This window comes from Sinocyclocheilus grahami, unplaced genomic scaffold, assembly GCF_001515645.1.
Source record: "Sinocyclocheilus grahami isolate Dianchi unplaced genomic scaffold, SAMN03320097.WGS_v1.1 scaffold177.1, whole genome shotgun sequence".
Lineage (NCBI taxonomy): Eukaryota > Metazoa > Chordata > Actinopteri > Cypriniformes > Cyprinidae > Sinocyclocheilus > Sinocyclocheilus grahami.
The window spans coordinates 533,407-554,881 of NW_015505356.1; the positions used below are offsets into that span (position 1 = coordinate 533,407).

General features: G+C 38.0%; 1 protein-coding gene across 1 annotated transcript; it reads right to left on the minus strand.

Annotated features, from left to right (window-relative positions):
* Positions 1–351: 351 nt before the first annotated feature.
* c1qtnf12 (C1q and TNF related 12) lies at positions 352–20,382 on the minus strand. Its single transcript, XM_016283810.1, has 8 exons — positions 19,294–20,382; positions 8,885–8,992; positions 7,793–7,904; positions 7,454–7,635; positions 4,277–4,385; positions 3,146–3,239; positions 1,162–1,240; positions 352–1,053 (listed from the first exon to the last, which is right to left on the minus strand). Exons 1-8 carry the CDS (start codon positions 19,465–19,467, stop codon positions 955–957), a joined length of 957 nt encoding a protein of 318 aa, XP_016139296.1. The 5' UTR covers positions 19,468–20,382; the 3' UTR covers positions 352–954.
* Between the last annotated feature and the right edge of the window lie 1,093 nt (positions 20,383–21,475).

Genomic DNA, 21,475 nt, shown 5'->3' on the forward strand with positions numbered 1-21,475 from the left:
GCTTTCAGCCAAAATACCATAATCCATAATAATGCTTCAATCAGTGAGAAAGTCCATCCCCTGTTGTCCTCTCACATCAAAATCCACCGACATATTTGTTTAGAACTGTTTTCGATTGTAAACAGTGCTTGAGCTGTGCATATTTCTGTCCTGACTCCGACAAGATGGTGTATTTTGACGTTAAAAACATCTCAATGATGGATTTGTTTCTTAAAAACATGCAGCTTTTCGCTTCACAAGATGTTACTTTATGTACTGGAGTCGTGTGGATGGCTTGGATTATTGTGGTGTTTTTATCAGCTGTTTGGACTCTCATTCTGACGGCACCCATTCACTGCAGAAGATCCACTGGTGAGCAAGTGAGGTAATGCTAAATTTCTCCAAATTTGTTCTGAATAATACAAACCAAACAAAGGCCTGATGGTGAGGCAATTTTCAACAAATTTTCATTTTGGGGTGAAATGTTCCTTCAAGATAAATCCAAAAGATTAAATCTTAGATTAGCTCTTGTATTGTAGAAAACCTCTCATCATAGAAAACAAACTGTGTATATAAACATTCTGTATATAAACACTATTAATTAAGAGGAAGGACATAACAACACAATGTCAAAGTACAAAAATCTCTTTGTATACATCTATAAATCACAAAATAGGACATGGTAAGTGGAAACAGTGAGAACTGATCTTTCTGAAGAGGTAAAAACCTCAATGTAGACAGCACATGAGAGAGGCAGATGTGAATCGACTGTCCTCGGTAAAGTCTTTCAGTTTTGCATCCAACTGTCTCTGCTTTGTGGGTTTTAATATGTCCATGTCTTGTCCATGAACAAGCCAAGAGCTTTGTAGCAGTCATATATTGTCTCATGAGGATATATGGTGCTGGGTGATAGTCCAAAGAGGAGCTATGCAGTCTTACGTGGCCTTCCAGATATAGTCTGACTGTAAAACAAGGCTATACCCCCAACAACATGCCCATGAAATCTGAACCATTCTGTATTGTGATCGATGCTCCAGCTGCATTGTCCACGAATATGGAAGTGTACTGCCCAGCCTGTAAGAAAGAAAACATCACATTATTCAAAGTCAATGTCAATCAGCAGCACATTTTACTTCATTTGATGTATTTGAGGATATTCAGCAAGATATTAACAATTCTTACCTGAAGTTCCAGCAGTCCATGGACAGATACTGTAAATATTTTGCTGTTACTCTCAAGGCCAACAATCATTTCCAAGGATCTGAAAAACGGTACAGAACATATTACAATTATAAATGTTTTTATTTTTTACATTTTATTTTATCTGAGCAAAAGATAAACTAGTATAATTTTAAAAGAATTCCTTTATAATTAATTTTTACTTAGTTAAATCATGGCACGGTGTTAAGGTTATTCAAAGAAATATCACTTTGTTTTGTTATATATTGATAAAAATGTCTAAAAATTAATAATTTCCCTTTAAAGGTCTCTATGAGTGCTTTCCAGCAATAGATTTTAGGAATAAAAAATTTATAAAAATTTTCAAAGACCAACAGGGACCCCACGGGTCAAAGGTGGCGGTAAAGGTTACTTAGGTGACAAGGACCAGACTGAAGGTGAGAGGACATTTTTTAAAGGCCTGCTCCATTTTAACACAGGAAATGCCTTGCTGGTTCCACACAAGCTAGAACAGTCAACGTGCTTTACAGCCCATGCTTTACTCACTAAGAGCAAAAGAGCGCTAACAACCAGCAAACACTGGAAGAGAGTTTATCCAGATCTGCCACCCCATTCCCCCCTTCCCACCTCGTGTACCCCAAGTAGTTTTTTTTCTCTCTCTTTTAAGTAAATTAATTTTTGTTTGATTTGTGAAAGAGGATTTTTATGACATGCACTCACACGCTTAAGCCACTGAAATAAAAACCACATGCTCTGAATGTAAGAAGTAGCTCAAGAAAAATACTAATTTTCATCATAAGCGATGTATTTCTTAGAGTCTGAGTCATGAATTTATATTGATGTGGATGTGGTCTGTGGACAACGGGTCCAAAATCGAATGTTAATAAATAGACTACTTGAGGGTAAATTATACATAATGTAATCATAATAACTTTTCTAGCAAAATTGCTGGTGTCAGATTTTCTCCTGGATGGTTTTGCTAACAGAACTGACACTAAGTGTGACAGAAAGACCTGAAATCAATGAAAATCACAAGAAACTCTGTGTGGCCAGTTGGAAACAAAATTCTAGCACATTAATTATATATCATCTGAATGATTCATTCATGAATCAAACATCGCTACTTCTCTCAAACGTTTTACTGTAAATAACTTCAATTTTAGTCTATTTATCACACAAATCTATTGTATGACTTCATAGGAATTGTACAGAGCCCCTACAGGGACAAGGTGGAGGAAAAATATAAGATGGAAGGAAAATTATATTTTAAAGCTTTTGCGTTTGCTTGCAAAATGTTTGCATTCCCTGAGAAACATTGTGTTCACTCTCAAAAGTGTTGCATTCCCCCAAGAAATGTTGTATTCACTTGCAAAACGTATGCATTCTCTCGCAAAAGGGTTGCATTCCCCCAAGAAACGTTGCATTCACTCACAAAACTTAAGTGCTCTCTCGCAAAAGTGTTGCATTCCCCCAAGAAACATTGCGTTCACTTGCAAAACGTATGCATTCTCTCGCAAAAGGGTTGCATTCCCCCAAGAAACGTTGCGTTCACTCACAAAACTTAAGTGTTCTCTCCCAAAGTGGTGCATTCCCCCAAGAAACGTTGCGTTCACTCACAAAACTAGTTTTGCCTCTTTTAAAGAGATAGTTCATCCAAAAATTTAAATAGTTGCTGATAGCATTGGAAGTCAGTGGGGACCAGAAACTGTTACCAACATTCTTCAAAATATCTTCTGTGTTCAAGAATAATAAAGGTTTTTGAAGAACATAAGGGTGAGTAAATGATGACAGAATTTTATTTTTCATGAACTATCCCTTTAAGGTTTGAATGGCATTTGTAATGGCATATTACATTTTTTTAAATGTTCTTTCATGTTTCACAGAAGAAAGTCATACCGTTTTGGAATGACATGAGGGTCAATAAATTAAGACAGAATTTTTATTTTTGGGCGAACTATCCCTTTAATGTGAGACAAAGCAAACTTACGTATATCTGTGGCAGAGTGATTCAATGCAGATCAAAACTCTGACATTGTCTCTGGCTCTCAGCTGGTGCTTACTATTCTTCACCTCAGTGTGGTCTGCAAGAAAGTGCACAAAGTACAAAAAATTATATTTCCTGAAAATACTTTTCAGACATGCACTACAAACTGTTGTATGAAGAGTAAAGGCTGTTGAAATGTTGTTTGACAGAGCTTTGTATGTGGAGCACACAATGCCACAGCCAGTCATTTTTGACCTCCAGCCACATCTAAATATTGGTCTCTTCTATAAGTCTGCAGCGGATCTGTGAATTTGTTTGGGGATGTTGATTTTCTGCCACAGTCTACTGCAGAGAGCCAATTCCTTTTCCCTGAGCTCCATGGCGGCGCCACAGCTTAGAAGAGAGTCCCTGGGGCTTATTTCAGTGTAACACCACATAAGCAATGCCTCTGAAAGGACGGATGAAGGATCACTGGACCCCCTCTTTAGAGCATCAACCAAAAAAAAAAAAGTACAGTTGTGCGCTTTGAAGCACAGCACAAATTTTTTAGCTTTTTAAACATGCAAGATTGTGCAAGACACCCTCAATCTCAGCAAATAAATGCAGCATGGTTGGAATGTAAGTTACAGGGGAATGCAATCCATCTGTTGAGAAAGTGCCAGGTCTGAAACACATCCATTACATGATGGCATCTTCTGATAGAGATGACACTGAAATATTAATTTGTACTCCATGCATTTGTGTTTATAGCACAGAAACTGAATTTTCCATTAATCTTATTTGGTAGACAATTTTATCCAAAGCATTTTTATTGTATTAAAAAAAATCTCCATATCCTCCACACTCTGTAATTACATATATATTAATATTATTATTAATAAATTACTATTTTAACTGTAAATTGTGTACCATCCATATACATTTGTACTTTAAAATCACTGTAAATTGTGTCCATTTTTGCAGTTCATGCATTCCCTGAATCCAACCGTATTGTTTGAACATGGGTTTGATTCCGCTAATCATTATCATACCGTTAAACCTCATGTCTTAAACTGAAAAAGCGTAAGAAAACAAAAGATTACAAAAGAGAGAAAGTTTGTTATTGGCGAGGTGAACTTTTCAACCTTTCCTTACCAATATGAACATTGGCAGAGAACTGATAAATTCCAGTTACAGGAGCTGTAAATCGGCCAGTAGACTGATCCATCCCCGTCCCTCTGAGGAAGGCACCTTTGGCAGGAGGCTGAAGGTATGAAACAGGTGAGAATTATAGAGGGCCTACAATGAACACACCTAACCATTGATCAAACATCAACACTACTCACTCTGAAAATCCTACTACGACTTGCATTCCAAGCATCTCAAAAATATATTTTTCAGCAGAATTCTTGCTCTCCACACTCTAATAAACTCACATGCAAATCGAAGCATTCTGCATACAGCATTCGAAAATATACCAGTTTTAGGGCTCAGTTTGGGAGCACATAACCATTAAATGGTTAGAAATATGTAGACATCTGCCAAGAATCCTCCAATTCTGTTTTTGATCATAACTGCACACTGCAGCCATGCCAGACCACATTATTCTGCATTACGCCTCCAGAACCCACCAAGATTTCCAGACTCAGACGCTTTTATAATGAGTCCTCCGATTAGTGTGCTAAGCACTGTTCGGTTCTGCTATTTTTGTGCTGTCAGCTTTGAATACATACAATGAATGCCTTTCATATACATGTCAGATCCCAACAGATATGTGAGAAGAGTGTAATTTTATTTGCCATGTATTTCTACACTGGATGAACAAAACTTTGCATTGACATTTACAACCGTTACTTCATCCATGTGACAGATTTGAAAGTCTATATGATCACAGTTTCTTTAATACGGAAAGTAAGAATCATACATCCTCAGTGATCAGCAGAATTAAATTGCTCATTGGAGCTTAGATTAAATCTTGTCTACATTAATCAATCGCAGTTTTTTCCCTGAGTAAAGGACGCTCCAAAAACACGCTAACATGGATTTTTGGTGTGTGTTCTTGGCTGATCAGAATGCCACAGGGTAAAGCTCTTAGTTAAACAGTGCACTGTTTCAAATGGTGTCTATTTTTATACACACCACTCACTCATCCAAAACCTCAGACAGAGTACCTTTTGTACACCACCAAGAAAGCAATCTAGCACATTTGAAAAGGATATATTTTTTATGAGGAGGGTGGCTTAGGCCCTTCTTGATTGGCTGAGTAAATATTTGGCCAATCCAGTGTCTTGTCACTAATGTTCATATCAAGAGTCAGTCGGGAGGCTACAATCACAGGTGGCCTTAATTCAGCTGTGTCTTTAAAGCTGATTGGGGCGGAGTTACAGTATCTGTCTGACTGACCAGTGGCAGACAGCTTATTGATTTTGTAATTCTGTTTGGTGATGGAGAAATTACACACTTCACTTTGAACACACACAGGTTGGAACTGTTTCGAAATGGTGTTTAGTATTCTAAAAAAGTTCAAGCATACATTTCTTAATAACTAAATCCCACAGCTTCACTACTAGTAGAGAGACGCTGCAAGGTAGAATTAATTCACACACGTAATCGCTCTCACTAATGCATTCATATGAATGCAATCTTTACTGTGCTACTTTATCTGTATCTGATTTAGAATGAGCAGAAATCTGTGAGAAATATAACGACACAAAGACAAAATGACTGATAAAAATGAGCTGTTATAGGAGCAATAGCCATGTGGGCAGCGCTGTCATATGCCATAGCTGTGCACAAGGTGTTTGTCACATTCTGCTATTTTTGTGCTGTCAGCTTTGAATACATACAATGAATGCCTTTCATATACATGTCAGATCCCAACAGATATGTGAGAAGAGTGTAATTTTATTTGCCATGTATTTCTATACTGGATGAACAAAACTTTGCATTGACATTTACAACCGTTACTTCATCCATATAGACAGATTTGAAAGTCTATATGATCACAGTTTCTTTAATACGGAAAGTAAGAATCATACATCCTCAGTGATCAGCAGAATTAAATTGCTCATTGGAGCTTAGATTAAATCTTGTCTACATTAATCAATCGCAGTTTTTTCCCTGAGTAAAGGACGCTCCAAAAACACGCTAACATGGATTTTTGGTGTGTGTTCTTGGCTGATCAGAATGCCACAGGGTAAAGCTCTTAGTTAAACAGTGCACTGTTTCAAATGGTGTCTATTTTTATACACACCACTCACTCATCCAAAACCTCAGACAGAGTACCTTTTGTACACCACCAAGAAAGCAATCTAGCACATTTGAAAAGGATATATTTTTTATGAGGAGGGTGGCTTAGGCCCTTCTTGATTGGCTGAGTAAATATTTGGCCAATCCAGTGTCTTGTCACTAATGTTCATATCAAGAGTCAGTCGGGAGGCTACAATCACAGGTGGCCTTAATTCAGCTGTGTCTTTAAAGCTGATTGGGGCGGAGTTACAGTATCTGTCTGACTGACCAGTGGCAGACAGCTTATTGATTTTGTAATTCTGTTTGGTGATGGAGAAATTACACACTTCACTTTGAACACACACAGGTTGGAACTGTTTCGAAATGGTGTTTAGTATTCTAAAAAAGTTCAAGCATATATTTCTTAATAACTAAATCCCACAGCTTCACTACTAGTAGAGAGACGCTGCAAGGTAGAATTAATTCACACACGTAATCGCTCTCACTAATGCATTCATATGAATGCAATCTTTACTGTGCTACTTTATCTGTATCTGATTTAGAATGAGCAGAAATCTGTGAGAAATATAACGACACAAAGACAAAATGACTGATAAAAATGAGCTGTTATAGGAGCAATAGCCATGTGGGCAGCGCTGTCATATGCCATAGCTGTGCACAAGGTGTTTGTCACAGCTCCAGACTTATTTGTTCATTAATGACGTCATCAGCGACTAGTCGACTTCGACTCGACTTTCATCACATAAAAGTCGACTTTAAAAAATCAGAAGTCGTTCAACCCCTACTTCTTTTAGTGAATGAAACTATTAACTATGACATTTAAATCAGTGTAGATACAGATTCGTTGTTCATATGACAATGTGTAATTAAAGATACATTTGTCAGATGTATTATGCAAAAATAAATGAATTAAATATATTACCAAAGATATGTTTTGTTGTTGTTGTTTAATATAAAGTTAAGATCAATTAGGTGTTTTAGTATTTATGCCACTTCTTAAAAAGGCAGATATATTTCCATTAAGATGGATGGATGGATATTCCATTTTGATAAAAGACAGATATATTTACTGTCTGCACTTACTGTTTGAAAGTTCTGCAGTTCAGCCAGAGTCTTTTTGTCCACAACGACAGGGCCTTTGAGTTTGCAGTGGAAAGCTTCCTCAATTCTCCTGTAGGAGGTCATACTCTCTAGGGTGATCAGAGCCGTGGGCCGCTGACTGGGTTCGTTGGGCCTGTCCACTGCTGCTCGCCTCTCGGTGGCCTCTGTTAATGCAAATCACAAGTAGACACCACACTGCATGCAGTTAAAGACACCTCATCAATGTATTTCTCAAAATGTCCGGCTCATCTTCATAATAGTCCCTTGATGATGAATAGAAAATATCCATCACTGAGATTTTTATGTGTTGTGGGTCCTCACCTTTGATCATTTCTTTGAACTCTCGCAGCAGGACCTCTTGAGTGACCTCTGCCCCAGGGGATCCAGGAGGTCCCTGAGGCCCAGGAGGTCCAGGAGGTCCCGGGGGACCGGGCTGATAGACAAAAATATATATATAACTGTTATATAATTTCAAATCAATTTAGTCAAGACTCAAATTTCTTTGAATGCTCAAAAGAGCATCTCACTATTTGTAATGATGTGTTACAACTTGAAATGTATTAAGGCATGTGTTATGCAATATATTACAAATTCTCTGGTAGAGATAAATTAAAAGTTCAATCTCAGTCAATCAACTTTGTTGAAGTGCAGTACATCCGCAACTATGCTTGTTAGTTTGTATTGGCACCTAAAGTTTCACATGTGTCTCTAGCTACATATTTAATTAATTATCCATCACAAAATGTCTTGTACAGTTCTCTATCCATAATATTGCTTTCTTCAGTGAAAAAAGTTGTCTCATCTGAAACAGGAGAGAAATATGCACAGATCAAGTACTATTTCCAAGTGAAAAGAGTTTTAAACAAATATGTCGGTTGTGTTTGATGTGAGAGGACAACAGGGCTTTTCATTGGAGGAAGCGTTATTGTGGATTATGGACTGGTATTTTGGCCAAAAGTGATAGTTAGAAAGTTAAATCCTGGATTTGTTTCTTACAAATACGCAGCTTTTCACTCCACAAGACATTCTCTGATAGATTGTAGTCGTGCGGATTACTTCTGGATTATAATGTGATGTTTTTATCAGCTGTTTGGACTCTCATTCTGACTGCACTCATTCACTGGAGAGGATAAATTGGTGAGCAAGTGATGTAATGCTAAATTTCTCCAAATCTGTTCTGATGAAGAAACCTGGCCTGAGGGTGAGTAAATTCTCATAAAATTTTCATTTTTGGATGAACTATTCCTTTAACTTGTTAAGACATTCTTAAATTCCACATTTTTTGTTTTACAAGAATTGTTCTGTACATTCTGGGTGAATGAAATTCCTCTCCTTCCCACACTTTCAGCTCTGTCTCACTGTTGATTATGAGTTTGACATTTGATAATATGTGATTGTAAAGATTTTCCGCACCAGTGGTCGTTTTCGCTTTCGGCATTTTCCGGGAAAGTTGCCCACAGGTCTCTTCACAAAATCCATCCATGATCCAAGAGGGTCCACTCTCTGGTTCTCACTGACCTGCTGAATAAAAACACAGAAATGATCATTTATATGCATGGTTTGCATATTTCTGTACAACTTGAAGAATTCTGGATATGATGCACATGTGACACATAATATTAAGTTTGGTTAGTGTATATGTCAGAGCGGGTGCATAAATAAGGTATGCTGCTCCTATTTTAATATTTTTATATATAATGATTGAGTCATTAGGATAAATTCTAACTGTGTGATGTATCAGATATTTAATTCAGAGATCATTATCCAGTTGGCACTGAGTGCAGTGCATCATCGCTACATAACGAAATCCAATTAGTCATAATTTCTGCTTACAAACCCTCTCAGGAAAATTATGTCTAAAGATTCTAATAAATGGTGCCAGACATTAAGGCAGGTTGCACCACTGCAGTAAAGGAATGGGTCTTTTGTGTGGCATGCAGCACTACCTCATGCCTAACACAGTCAGTCAAATTTTCTCTTGAGGACTTTACTCTTTGCTTAATTATTCCTTCTCAGTAGTTCTCTCAGGTGCTACATCAAGTTTGCCCAGTAGGGTCTGTGAAAAACAAACAGCTTTTCAAAATTGATCTCTCTCAACAAGTTTCCATGAGCACAACGTTACTGTTTACCTAAAAATGAGTGGCCCGAGACATTGCATTATACTGTGGGTTCTTTTTTGCAACTGTTTAAACACATATAGTGGCTTTCAGTGGAAACATTGCTGGCTTCTTCTTTTCAATAAGCTCTCAGAGCCTGAAGTTAATTTCTAAGAGGTAGATTTCTAACTCAGAGTAAGATTATCAAATATGCAATCTATGATATAACTCAATCTATTTGGCAACAGTTTGGTTTGAATTCTCTAAATCCCACACTGGAATGACTTCAGCAATCATCAGCCAAACCAATGACACCTCCCCTTTGTTGGAAGATTGTACAATTTGAGCTACTTTCTCAATAGTAGCATTCAGAATTTAATATAAAAATGATTCAGGATGAGAGAGAAAGAATACACTGTTTGCAAGGGTCAGGCAGAGGATACACTGGCCAACTTTTTGAGCAATGTTGCCAAGCAACTTTGGGCAATGTTGCCATAAATGGGAAACCAGGTGAGACACCTAACCCACGACTGATCTAAAGTATTCAGATAGAAATTTGTTACCCATCCTCAATGAGAAAGTGTGCAAGCAACATTGCTCAAAAAAAGTTGCCCCATGTATCATCAGCCTTACTCGTGTACGTCACACCCCTGCAAAGTACCAATGAAGTAATATTTTGAAGAAAAAAAAGAAGCTAAATAATTGAATTGTTACTCAGATTCATTTATAAGGTAAAAATCATACAATGATCCTTACCATTTAAATGATACTGTCAATATGATTGTCACGAATCCGGTCCATTAACTGTTTTCTCGGTTTCTGATCGTCGCCTGGTTTCCTGGATTTCTCCCTTAGTCTTGCCCCTTCTGATTCTGTTTGCCGTTCATTGACCTATGTTAGCCCTAGGACTATTCTTGTGTCTTGCCCGCCATATACCTGTTTGACCCTGCCTGTTTTATGACCACGTCTCTGTCTTCTCCTAATAAAAGCCTGCATATGGATCTGCACGTCTCACGTCTTGTCAGCCCCGTAACAATGATTCCATATTTACCCAGTTATTAAGATCGATCTCCTTGTTGTTCGTGCATTGAATTTCATCTATAAATTTCAAAAGCTAAGAAAAAGTTTATTTTTTATTTAAAAGGTGAAGACCCGCTCTACATACTTTTACTTTTAATTGAATAGATTCCATATTTACCCAGTTATTAAGATCGATCTCCTTGTTGTTCGTGCATTGAATTTCATCTATAAATTTCAAAAGCTAAGAAAAAGTTTATTTTTTTATTTAAAAGGTGAAGACCCGCTCTACATACTTTTACTTTTAATTGAATAGCATTTTGACACAGTACCCACAAATTTAATTTACACTCCACCAGAATACTTAACTAAATCTGAAATAATTATATAAATATAATTGTTACTTGACCAACTAACCACCAACAATGCTGAGGAGCTGACGATGTTTTCACTTAGATGAAACGCAAGGCTTTATAAATCCCAGTAACCACAAATATGAATTGAATCTCCTTTAGCCCTTCCCTAAACGTCAAGTGACTGCGGTTGAGATAGAAACAGAGATAGAGAAAAGTTGTAGAGGTGAGCTGTCTGAAATGGAATTTGTTTAGGTTTGGCACAGAGACCTGGATTACTTATCTGTTAAACTAACACGCTGCATCTCTTCACAGAAAGACCTGCCTCATGTTAAGCTGTAAAAAAGTAACACCTTGTTTTTCTTATACATACTGGAATGAGACAAGCTCATATTTTTGCTTGGGTGTAATTTTTTCTCTCTCTCTCTATTCTTGTGACAGGAGACAAAATAAACAACTTAACTAGCACACAAGCCTCTCGCATGTTGGATGTCTGAGTGTTATTGTTGTGAATTAGGAGCCTGGAGACAGCCAAAAGACAGACAGATTTGTACAGATACCGTTACAGCAGAAGGCAATCCCTCAGATCTTCCACAAACACTGGGAGAAGACATAATTTGTTTCTTTTCCATTGTCTTTTATGGAATGCTTTATAAATACATACTGTATCATCAGTATGTCAAAGCAGCGCAGAGCAGGCTAGTTGTGCCATAAAAAGATCTGCAGGATTCTAATATTACCAAAAAGAACAAATGCTCAGGTCATGAAGTCCCCCCAAATACTGTTGATTCAACATGGTTCTATTAAGGATCAATATCGACTTTGGCAGGTCCATTGAGTTGTTTAATTTCCTGTGCCAAATAGAAGTATAAGCCACAGATGCTAGCACAGAAGCTAACTTAAAGCTTAAGGGGAATGTACTGTCTTTTTGCCTCGGCAAGAGAGTTACAATCAGTTTCCACAAGATTGGCAAGGTGGACAAGTCAACACATTCACTTCAAAATATACGAGGAACTTCCATTAACACTTCGAATGATCAGAGTTGGATCAGTCGGTGTACAGGGAGGATCCGTAATTCTGTCAAGACAAGGATTAACTTGCCTGAAGTTGCTGCTCGGAAATGTCGTAGAAGTTTGTGGAGACACATCTATATCCATGCAATCTCATTTCATCATGTTCCCTCATGTTCTTTACTCAGAAAGTATAGACCATTCTCTGACTGTCAGAAAGCAAGGATTCTATAAGTATGGACATACAGTTAAAGTTCTCTGAAATGTTTTATTGGATACAAAGGAACATTTTCACAGAGACTTTAGGCTGATATGGAATGTGCAGTGGTTTGCTCAGTGTGATAAACTTTCCAATATTTCAGGGTGCTGTGTACACAGTCGATTCGGTTGACAGCGGTACCATGGTTTGTATGAAAAGCCCTGTACGCTGAAGTATTTCAGATCATGACAGATCACGGCAAGCTGTTATTATCTCAGCATATAGGGTGACATTTTCTCTGATGAGTTTGTTTTTGGGCTGTTAAAACAGCAGAGCTGTGTGGAGCAAAGCTGCCAAATGCTCCATTAGAGACTGAGTAAAAAAAGTCAAGCAAAGAGGTTCGACGAGAGTTTGAAAGAAAGCTGAGAAAAGAGACTTTATAATAGCCCCACTAAGCAAACACAAAGCTATTTTCACATAAATAAATGAACACATTATGGAAACTGCATCTTATATATACTGTATATATATATTTTTTTTTTTTGTTTTGTTAATTAGTTAAGAGGTTCACCCAAAAATGAAAATTGTGTTATTTACTTAACCTCACGTTGTTCCATATCTTCCTTTCAACTGTGGAAATCAAAAGAAGACATTTTGAAGAATGTTTCTGTCTGTTTTTGTCCACACCATGAACAGCCCCTAACTTTTAAATGTCTCAAAAGTATCTGCTAACTCTTCTGCAAGTGCAAGCAGGAATCTGTAATTACAAAGTCATTTACTTATGTAGCGTGTCAAACTTCTGTTTAATTGTAAATGGTGGTTTGCCAAATGCAATTTAATTTTTTGGGGTTTACCAAAACAAAGTGCCTGGGCAATTCAATTAAATCTGCAGTGCACCTATTAGTGTATTGTTAGAGTTGTTTCTGAGGATTGATGAAAAAGCATTGCAATAATTAGTAATTAGTTTAAATGATTAACTTAATAGTCTTAAAACATTATTTAGGTAAGAATAGAATATAACAATTCCAACATATACATATTAAACAGAATTATTTTTAGATTTGAACTGTGTTCAGATAATTAGCTTGATTAACAATGCAACATTTCTCCACAATTCTTAGTGCTCACTGTGTATTCAGAAAGAGAGAGAGAAAAAATCTGTTTATTTTCAGAGAAAACCATCAGAGACTATATTTTTGTGGCAGCACGCCACAGCAAACATAAACACGGCCATAAAAATCTGCCTGGAGGCCACAATCAACAATTATGCAGCAGTGTTTAATTGTGAAAAACCTTATAACCTCATCTAGGCTGCATATCCATTTCATTACACAGTCTGGTACGAAAATGACACAAAATGTTTTTATTTGACATTAACTCAGTGACAAGTATACAGTCCAGACTTCACAAACTGGGTCTGTTCTAACACAACCATTAGGTTTAGTGACATTTTATGAAGAAATTGCTTCTGTTTGTTGATCTTTGTACCTCAGGTCCAAAATTTACCAGACATTACAGTAACACACTGACTAAAAATACCAAACCATTAGGTCTATTCCTGTCTAAATGTAACATTTTGTAAAGGCATTCAGCCCCAAATTCAAATGTCTATGTTTGAAATACTATTTGAAAATTAAAAATACTTACAATAACATGTATAAAACATGTTCCTCAGGACTATTGTCAACAATACAAAGATGCAATAGCCGTTCCCATAAAAATAACACCAGTTTACATTGAAAAATAAATAAAGCGTGCAATACAAACACATCAGAAATAGTTGGCAAAAAAACACTATACAGGTGCTTTACAGTGAGAAACAGCGACTGAGGGCTTTCCCAAAGTTATTGTTGTTTCTCGAAGGGTGTATCATGACTGTGCATTTATCCATGCATGGCTTGATGATTTTACCCATCCCATGCCTTTGGGGAAGGATGCCCCTTTACCATATCGACAGATAGACGGATTTGCGTGCATCCTCCATGTCACACGCCCATTACTTCCCAATTCACCCACCATTTCTCATATATACCCTGACATATGAAAGACAGCCATGAAGGGCACCAAATATGGGTGTACATGAATATTCACTTTCCTTAGTCTCATGGACACGGTATGTGTGCAAGAGAACAAATTGCGATGATGGTATGTTCCCAAACACAGCTTTATGGGTCGGTACACAGATTTATGGGTTTGATTATATGGACGCATTCACACCACACCTCAGATTCTTACCTGCAATTATGGTTTCTTTTGGTACCAAGTCATTACTGCTTTGGAACTCAGAACATAGAGATACGAAAAGAGAAATGATTATTTGGCTGGATATCAAGCAGCAGAAAGCTTCAAAGGCCATCATTTAACAGGTAACAGACCCGGCACCACTGTATATTTCATTACCGAGGCCTCATTATTCAGTAATTCCTTCCCTGTGGACAAGGTCTGATAACTAACACACTCCAAATGGTCAACAGATAGAGTTTTTCTTTCGCATGTATGTCGAATATTTGTTTGGCAGTTACCATAAAGCTCCTTTCATCACATTCTTACGTGAGCAGTGAAACAGGCAGTTAACCGCTTTGTTATTACTCGGGGGGGGGGGCCATTATAGGCCCACAGGTCATTAAACAGTGACATCAAAGACGTCTGAATCCAATTTACTCTCTGTCTTCACTCGTACTAAGCACAACAACATATATGTGTCAGAATACACTCGTAACTTTACAAAACTAACATGTAGGCGAGGTAATGAGGCTTTGTGTTGTTTTATTAACTCTCGCTGTCCCATGCCATCGTACCAGGGTAAACATTGTTTAGATATTTATATGTATATCAAGTGTGCATTCCTGGCTAGTGAAGACATGTGAGGGGAGAGAGAGCCACAAGTCTTATTATGAGATCTACTGAGGAATTATCCTGCCCTCCTCTCGCCATAAAAAAGTCAAAGTGTTGAAGAGAGTCTGATTGCAGCATCACACCTGCTTTGTGTGCAAATTATAATGTTGAGCTAGTTTGTGCTGGTGCTCATTTCCCTTATTATCTGTGGTAGGTCAAATGGACAGCTGAGAAATACTTCAGATAAACACCTACAGCGACGTACCGTAATGCTGCACTGGGTTTTGTAATTGTGAATGTTCAGGAGTAATTTTGAACACAAAAGAGATAAAATAGGATAATTTTAAGATTATATCTCACGTACATAGCTATGTAATGCATAATATTTAAATTTTAGCTAACGAAAAAATTGTGTGAGACGTTCATATGAAGTGCTATAGGAAAGGTTGTGTATTTCGTTTTTTTTATTTGAGTTATTTGTACCCCATTTAATGTCTGTACTGTTCCTCTGTTCCCTGTACTCTGTGTCCTAATGTTAATGTCCCAATGGCCGCTGTTCAAGTAAATAGTAGGGCTGGATTAAAATATGTATATTCTTTGCAATTAATCACATTTGCAAAAAGTCATTTTTAATATTAAAAAAACTTCACATTTATAAAATCTTTGTTTTTGAGAACACATTGTTTTCATGGCTTCTTCAACTACTCAAGTCAAAACAGAGACAAATCACTATTCACTGGTCACTCTTGTGTAGGGCTGTGTATCGATTCTCGATTGGATTTGATTCAGATTCACAAGCTTGCGATAAGAATCTACTGTTGATCTACCCACTGCTCCGGGTGTGTGTTCATGGTGTGTGTGTTCACTGCTGTGTGTGTGCACTTTGGATGGATAAATGCAGAGCACTAATTCCGAGTATGGGTCACCATACTTGGCCACATGTCACTTCACTTTCACTTTTCACACTTGATTCTATATAACTTGATTCTGATTCATTAGTCTATATTTCTGCCATATAAAAAAATACATCTCTGTTAATTAATATATAGGGCTATAATAGACAGGGCAACATTTGATTTAAACAGGTAACCCATCTTTTCGAATAATCATTAAAAGAATCGTCTCAAGAGAGTTCTTTGTTATGTGAATTAAACTACACTGGTCACGCAGTATGTTCTGATTCATTAAAAACAACCCGCTCATAAGGGTCATTTGTTTCATGAATCGAACAACACTGGTTGCACTGCACTATAAGAGTTGTTCATTCTTGAGGCGAATTACACTGGTTGTGCTATGTTTGATTCGCTAAACAGAACTGGCTCATTATTGTCATTACACTGGTTGCACTGTATTTTTTGCTTCAATAAATGAACCTGCTCATAAGATCCATTTGTCTGTGAATCTAATTAGAGTGGTTGCATTGCTTGTTTTTTGATTTACTAAAAGGAAGCGTATCATAAGAGTCATTTGTTCATGAATCAGACTACACTGGCCGTGTTGATTTTGAATGAAGCCCTCATCACACCCTGCTAAATGAGTAAATATAAATGAAAAACGCAGAATGCAGTGACATCTACAGGACAATAACCACAAAGTAAAAGACTGATATTGGGATTTTAAGAATCGAATAGGCCTATGACATATATTGGTGGCTGGATATCAAGTAGCATATGGATCCAACAAAACCCACCTATACCTGTAAAGATGTTCTCCATCCCTATGAATGTCACCCAAGGTTCCCAGCCCGAGTGACGCTTTCTGGCAGTGACAAATCTGGCAAAACATTGGGTTTTAGAGTGATTATGTCATTACTCTCTGATTGTACGGGACAAGATGAAAAGAATGTAACCAAGGGGAGGGAGAGTGACTAATCCTTCTCGAGGTGTCCTCTTTCAGGACCCTTTCTGTGAGGCTTTGTGAGGGGCTTATGCGGCCTGATGCCCCAGTTTTTTCAGGGGGCCGCACCGCCCCTATCGGATGTCCCAGACACAGCGGAGTCAGCCTGGCCTGTGAATGACAGAATCAATGGGCTGGGAAAGAGCTCTGCCAAGGGTCTTTAAAAATCTCCCCACCTAACCTTCCCAGGAATTACATCATGGCAGACTGCCTGTGCTGGGCCATAAAGATGAGGAGACGAGGTGGAGAAAGTAGTGAAGGACACACCTGGGATGCAGTCGAAGGTACAGCATCGAGAGTTGGACTCAAGGTCAATAGGCTTCTTTTACTGTCTTTTATGTCACATTTGATAAATTTAATGGAAAAAAGTCTTACTGACCCTAAATGGTGCAGGGTTTCATTTTAAACAACTTTCACTCAGAAATTTCATAAATAATTACAAAGAACATTGCAAGTAATGTTGAGTTAAACACAAAATTAGATAAGACTGAAATAGTATGTTCTTTTAAAGCATACTTAATCTTTCTTTGATTTAAAACTTTTTTAAAAATTACAGTACATATTATATACAAAGACACACACACACATTTTGACTGTCCCTTTTTGAAAATTCTTCATATTAATGTCGAAATAAACACAGTTTGGAGATAAGACACAACCAGACTGTCACAACATACTTCAGTGAAGTGTAAAAACTCCATAAGACAATAACCCTTGTCAGCAAAATCACTGAAGCAGTTATAGTGAGAGTGGTTGGCACAGGGGTAGCTGGGAGTTACTTGACAATGCCAACTCTATGGGTGGGCTGAGACAGGAGCTAATTTTCCAATGGAAACCCTGATATCTAAACAATACAGGAGCAATAAACAAGTACAGAATTGGAATAGTAATATGTTGGCCTTGGTGACGCCAGAAAATGTCAGTGCACTTATTCACAATAATTCAGCTACAGACAACACGATATGACATTTTCCAAGGTTTATCCAGATAGAAATTAATGGTAATTGTGTATTTATTATATATATATATATATACAGTGGGTACGGAAAGTATTCAGTATATATATATATATACTGTATATAGCCCTCCTTGCCCTCCTGTGCCAAGCTAATCAAAAATGCTTGTAGCATTTCCATCATGGGCTTTGGATGAGCTCGCTCTGTAAGCTTGTTTAAATAGTCAAAGTTTGCAAAGCAGCTGACGACTTCTGCTCAGGCGCATTTACAAAGTATGAGAGACAACTGTAAGTGCCAAATGCAGTCGGCTTTGCTTTCTGATGAGTGTGCTGACATATTTAACAATTAAAACACATCACTCTGGGGTATTTTCTCTGCCTGGCTGTAACAGGGTGATTTTGACACACTGTGAGGAATGATTGGTCGCTAAATGCATTACATTTACACATTTGGCAGATGTTTTTTATCTAAATAACTTAAAGTGCATTTAAGGTATATAATTTATTATTCTGTGCATTGCCTGTGAATCCTTTCCGCAGGCATTACTCTAGTCTTCAGTGTCACATCCTTCAGAAATCTTTCTAATATGCTGATTTGGCCCTCAAGAAACATTTCTTATTATTATTTTTAAAATGGTTGTTCCGCTTGATTTTTTTGTGGAAACAATGAATTTAGTTTTTTTCAGGATTCGTGAATTAGTAATAAAAAATAAAAAAAGAACAGCATTTATTTGAAATAGAAATCTTCTGTAACATTAAAAATGTCTTTACTGTCACATTGGATTAATTTAAAGCAAAAAAAAAAAATCTTACTGACCGCAAATTTTTGAACGGTAATGTATATAATCAATGTGTTGTATCGTGTCTTCTATCATTTTTCATGCAATTTTAGTACCTAGTTAGGGTGAGGTTCTCAATAAAATAGAGCCCCAAGACATGTAAAACATAGTAACAGTGGCATCAGCGGTCTGTGAGTTTTCACAACCTTGAGATTGAGTGATTACTGCAATATCAGAAGTTTGTTAGTAAAATGAATACACATGAGAGAACAAGCCAGTTGCAAAAATCAACCATCTTCAAAAACAGAATAAATAGCAGCCATATGACATACCCTGAAAATATGCAAAAATTTTACCTTTAGCTTGTCCCATGGGCCGTACCTTAAAAATTACACTGTTGACTGCATATTAGTACGTTAAGATACTAACATGTACTTAAGGTAATAATAAACACTTTTTAGGGGTAAGGTACAAATATGCACTTTTGAGGATGCTGCCTCAGTAACAAGCTGTTGTAGCTCTAAAAGGACAATTTCAAATATTTTTTCTAAAAATGATCTTATATAAAACAATAATAGAACACTTCTGATGTGGAATCATAAGCAGTTTCATGTGCAGAGCTGGGAAATGAGCATAGCTTAAACATATAAGAAAAGCAATGAGAAACTATTATGGCATATACCTTTGTGCTGCCATCCAGCTCCTCACTGTTGGAAATAGTGGTGTTGAATGCTTCGGTGTGCTGCGGAGCAAGCTCCTTCGGCCTCTTACGCATCTTCCTGCCTTCAGCCCACCCTAGAAGGATGCACTGGCTCCAGAGCACTGCCGTCACCACAGCTAGCAGCCAGCAACGCATCTTCAGCCCACCAGCCAGAACACCGTAGTTGGGTCAGAAAGCAGACTCTTTCTCACTGCGGGAAGTTCTCGACTTCGAGAAATACAAAGGAACAGCGAGAAGAATACTGTAATAGGCAGGCAAAGTGATTAACAGACTTGTCCACTCCACCTGATACCTCAGCCTGGTCTTGATCTTCTCAACTGCCAGCAGTGTGAAGCAAGGGCTCTTTAGGCAAAAACAAAGCAAAGCTTACTCGACTATGAAATGTGTCAAGTGTAGAGTGGTCCTGGGAAATGACAGGTCGTCGCAGAGCTGACAGCAAATAAACCCATTAGTGAGATTTTTCACGCTTCCTGCCCCATGGGGGGGTAGCAGAGGGCAACTGAAGAAGGTCCCAGTGTGGAAAGGGGGGGGGGAGTGGATGGAAATTACTCAGATTCCCTCTCACTTTCTCTCTGGTTCTTTACCTCTGTCTCACTCCTACTGGGATGTGGAGTCTCTGCAGTGATGCATCTGACCCGATTTTCTGGTAAGCAATGCTGAGGTCTTGCCCCATCAGTCTTCACATGTGCTTCCTTCTTGAAGCCGAGGTGGGGGAAAAATGTCCTGAGGGAATTGGAAGTTGGAAACACTCCAGTTTTTGTAGCTTTTGGCCTTCTCTTGCCTTTTTTTCCTTGCAGGGAAAAAACCGGTCCCCCACGGCCAACTTCAAAGCAGAGAAGCACTTGACGGGACGATCGCACCTAAATGCATCAGCCCAGTTCTGCAGGGTGACAAAAACACATGCACGCTCACCTCAAAGTGCGAGATCTGTGTGGACTTTGTGGTAGGTCTTGCTCACAGTTGTGTTTTCACCCTCTCCAGATCTTATGCTGTTGCTCCTGCACTCTCTCACTCTGCTTACAGGAGGGCTCGCAGCAGAGTTTATCACAGCCCCCTCTCTGTCTCTCTCTCTTTCTTTCTGATTCCCCTGCTTCTCTTTTCCTCATCAGTGAAACTGGCAACCTCAGTGGGCTCAGCCCTGTTTTATCTCACTAATGAAATACTCAAGTCATGAGGGAGAGCTCTTTGGCAGGCAGACTCTAGGGAATGCGTGTTCATGTGTGTAGGTGTAAATCTCTGTGTGTGTGTGTGTGTGTGTGTGTGTGTGTGTGTGTGTGTGTGTGGTGTAGTGTCCTACTTTGCAGTAGCTCTCTACATGTGACATTTAGTCACATTCCAATTCTAACAACTCAGAAAGAACTGCTTCAAGGCAGTAAAGTGATGTTTGACCAGCTGACTAGATATCTTGGTCTTTTAGAGAAGAGCTGAATGTTTATATGAATTGATGTGGAGTCACCTAATAACTAGAACTACATCCATCCATGTACAAATACAAAGATGACTGTGTCAGAAACATATTCCACAGTACAAACAATATTTTCCCATTATATGCAACAACTTGCAAAACATGGCATTTAGGGAGTGTAATTTTAGTGATCCTGATAGTATTTCTACAATATAACCACAATCTGTTCATGTTATTGATCAATTATTGTTCTTACTGTTACACATTAATGTAAAATGCATGATCGTATTCATCTAAGTGACCAATTACATTATGCAGATTTGTGTAACTTTGTTAAGTGTACAGCACTCTCTCTCAGTAGAGCAACAATACTGGGAGATATCCTACATGCCTTGGTGCTCTTCCTCCCTCTGGTGGCTGGAAATAAAGATGCAGTAACAAATCCATTTCTGGACTAAATTTGGTCAGTCTAGTTTAGTATGAGGTTCCATTTGTGTCAAAAACGACTGCTTTGTGTTTTGTACTATACATTTGTCTTTGTCTACAGTCATTGCCTACTTGTTCAGGTAAATCAGTATATGTAGGCGTGTATGTTGTCTGTTGACGTCGTCTTAATCTGTTATCCTGCCTGCTTTTTCTCTGTCATTTAATTACTGTCGTCCTTATTGTCGTCTTGTTCTGTCATCTTGTTCTGTCATCCTAACTGTCATCTTATTCTGTCGTCCTTATTGTCGTCTT

What these genes read in the sequence shown, in the direction of transcription:
- c1qtnf12 (XM_016283810.1), bottom strand. Translation starts at nt 19,467, where the DNA reads ATGCGTTGCTGGCTGCTAGCTGTGGTGACGGCAGTGCTCTGGAGCCAG. An exon ending in GAAAGCGAAAACGACCACTG is followed by an intron (nt 7,905 to 8,884) that starts GTGCGGAAAATC and finishes TTTGTCTATCAG; the next exon opens with CCCGGTCCCCCGGGACCTCC. An exon ending in GTTCAAAGAAATGATCAAAG is followed by an intron (nt 7,636 to 7,792) that starts GTGAGGACCCAC and finishes TTGCATTAACAG; the next exon opens with AGGCCACCGAGAGGCGAGCA.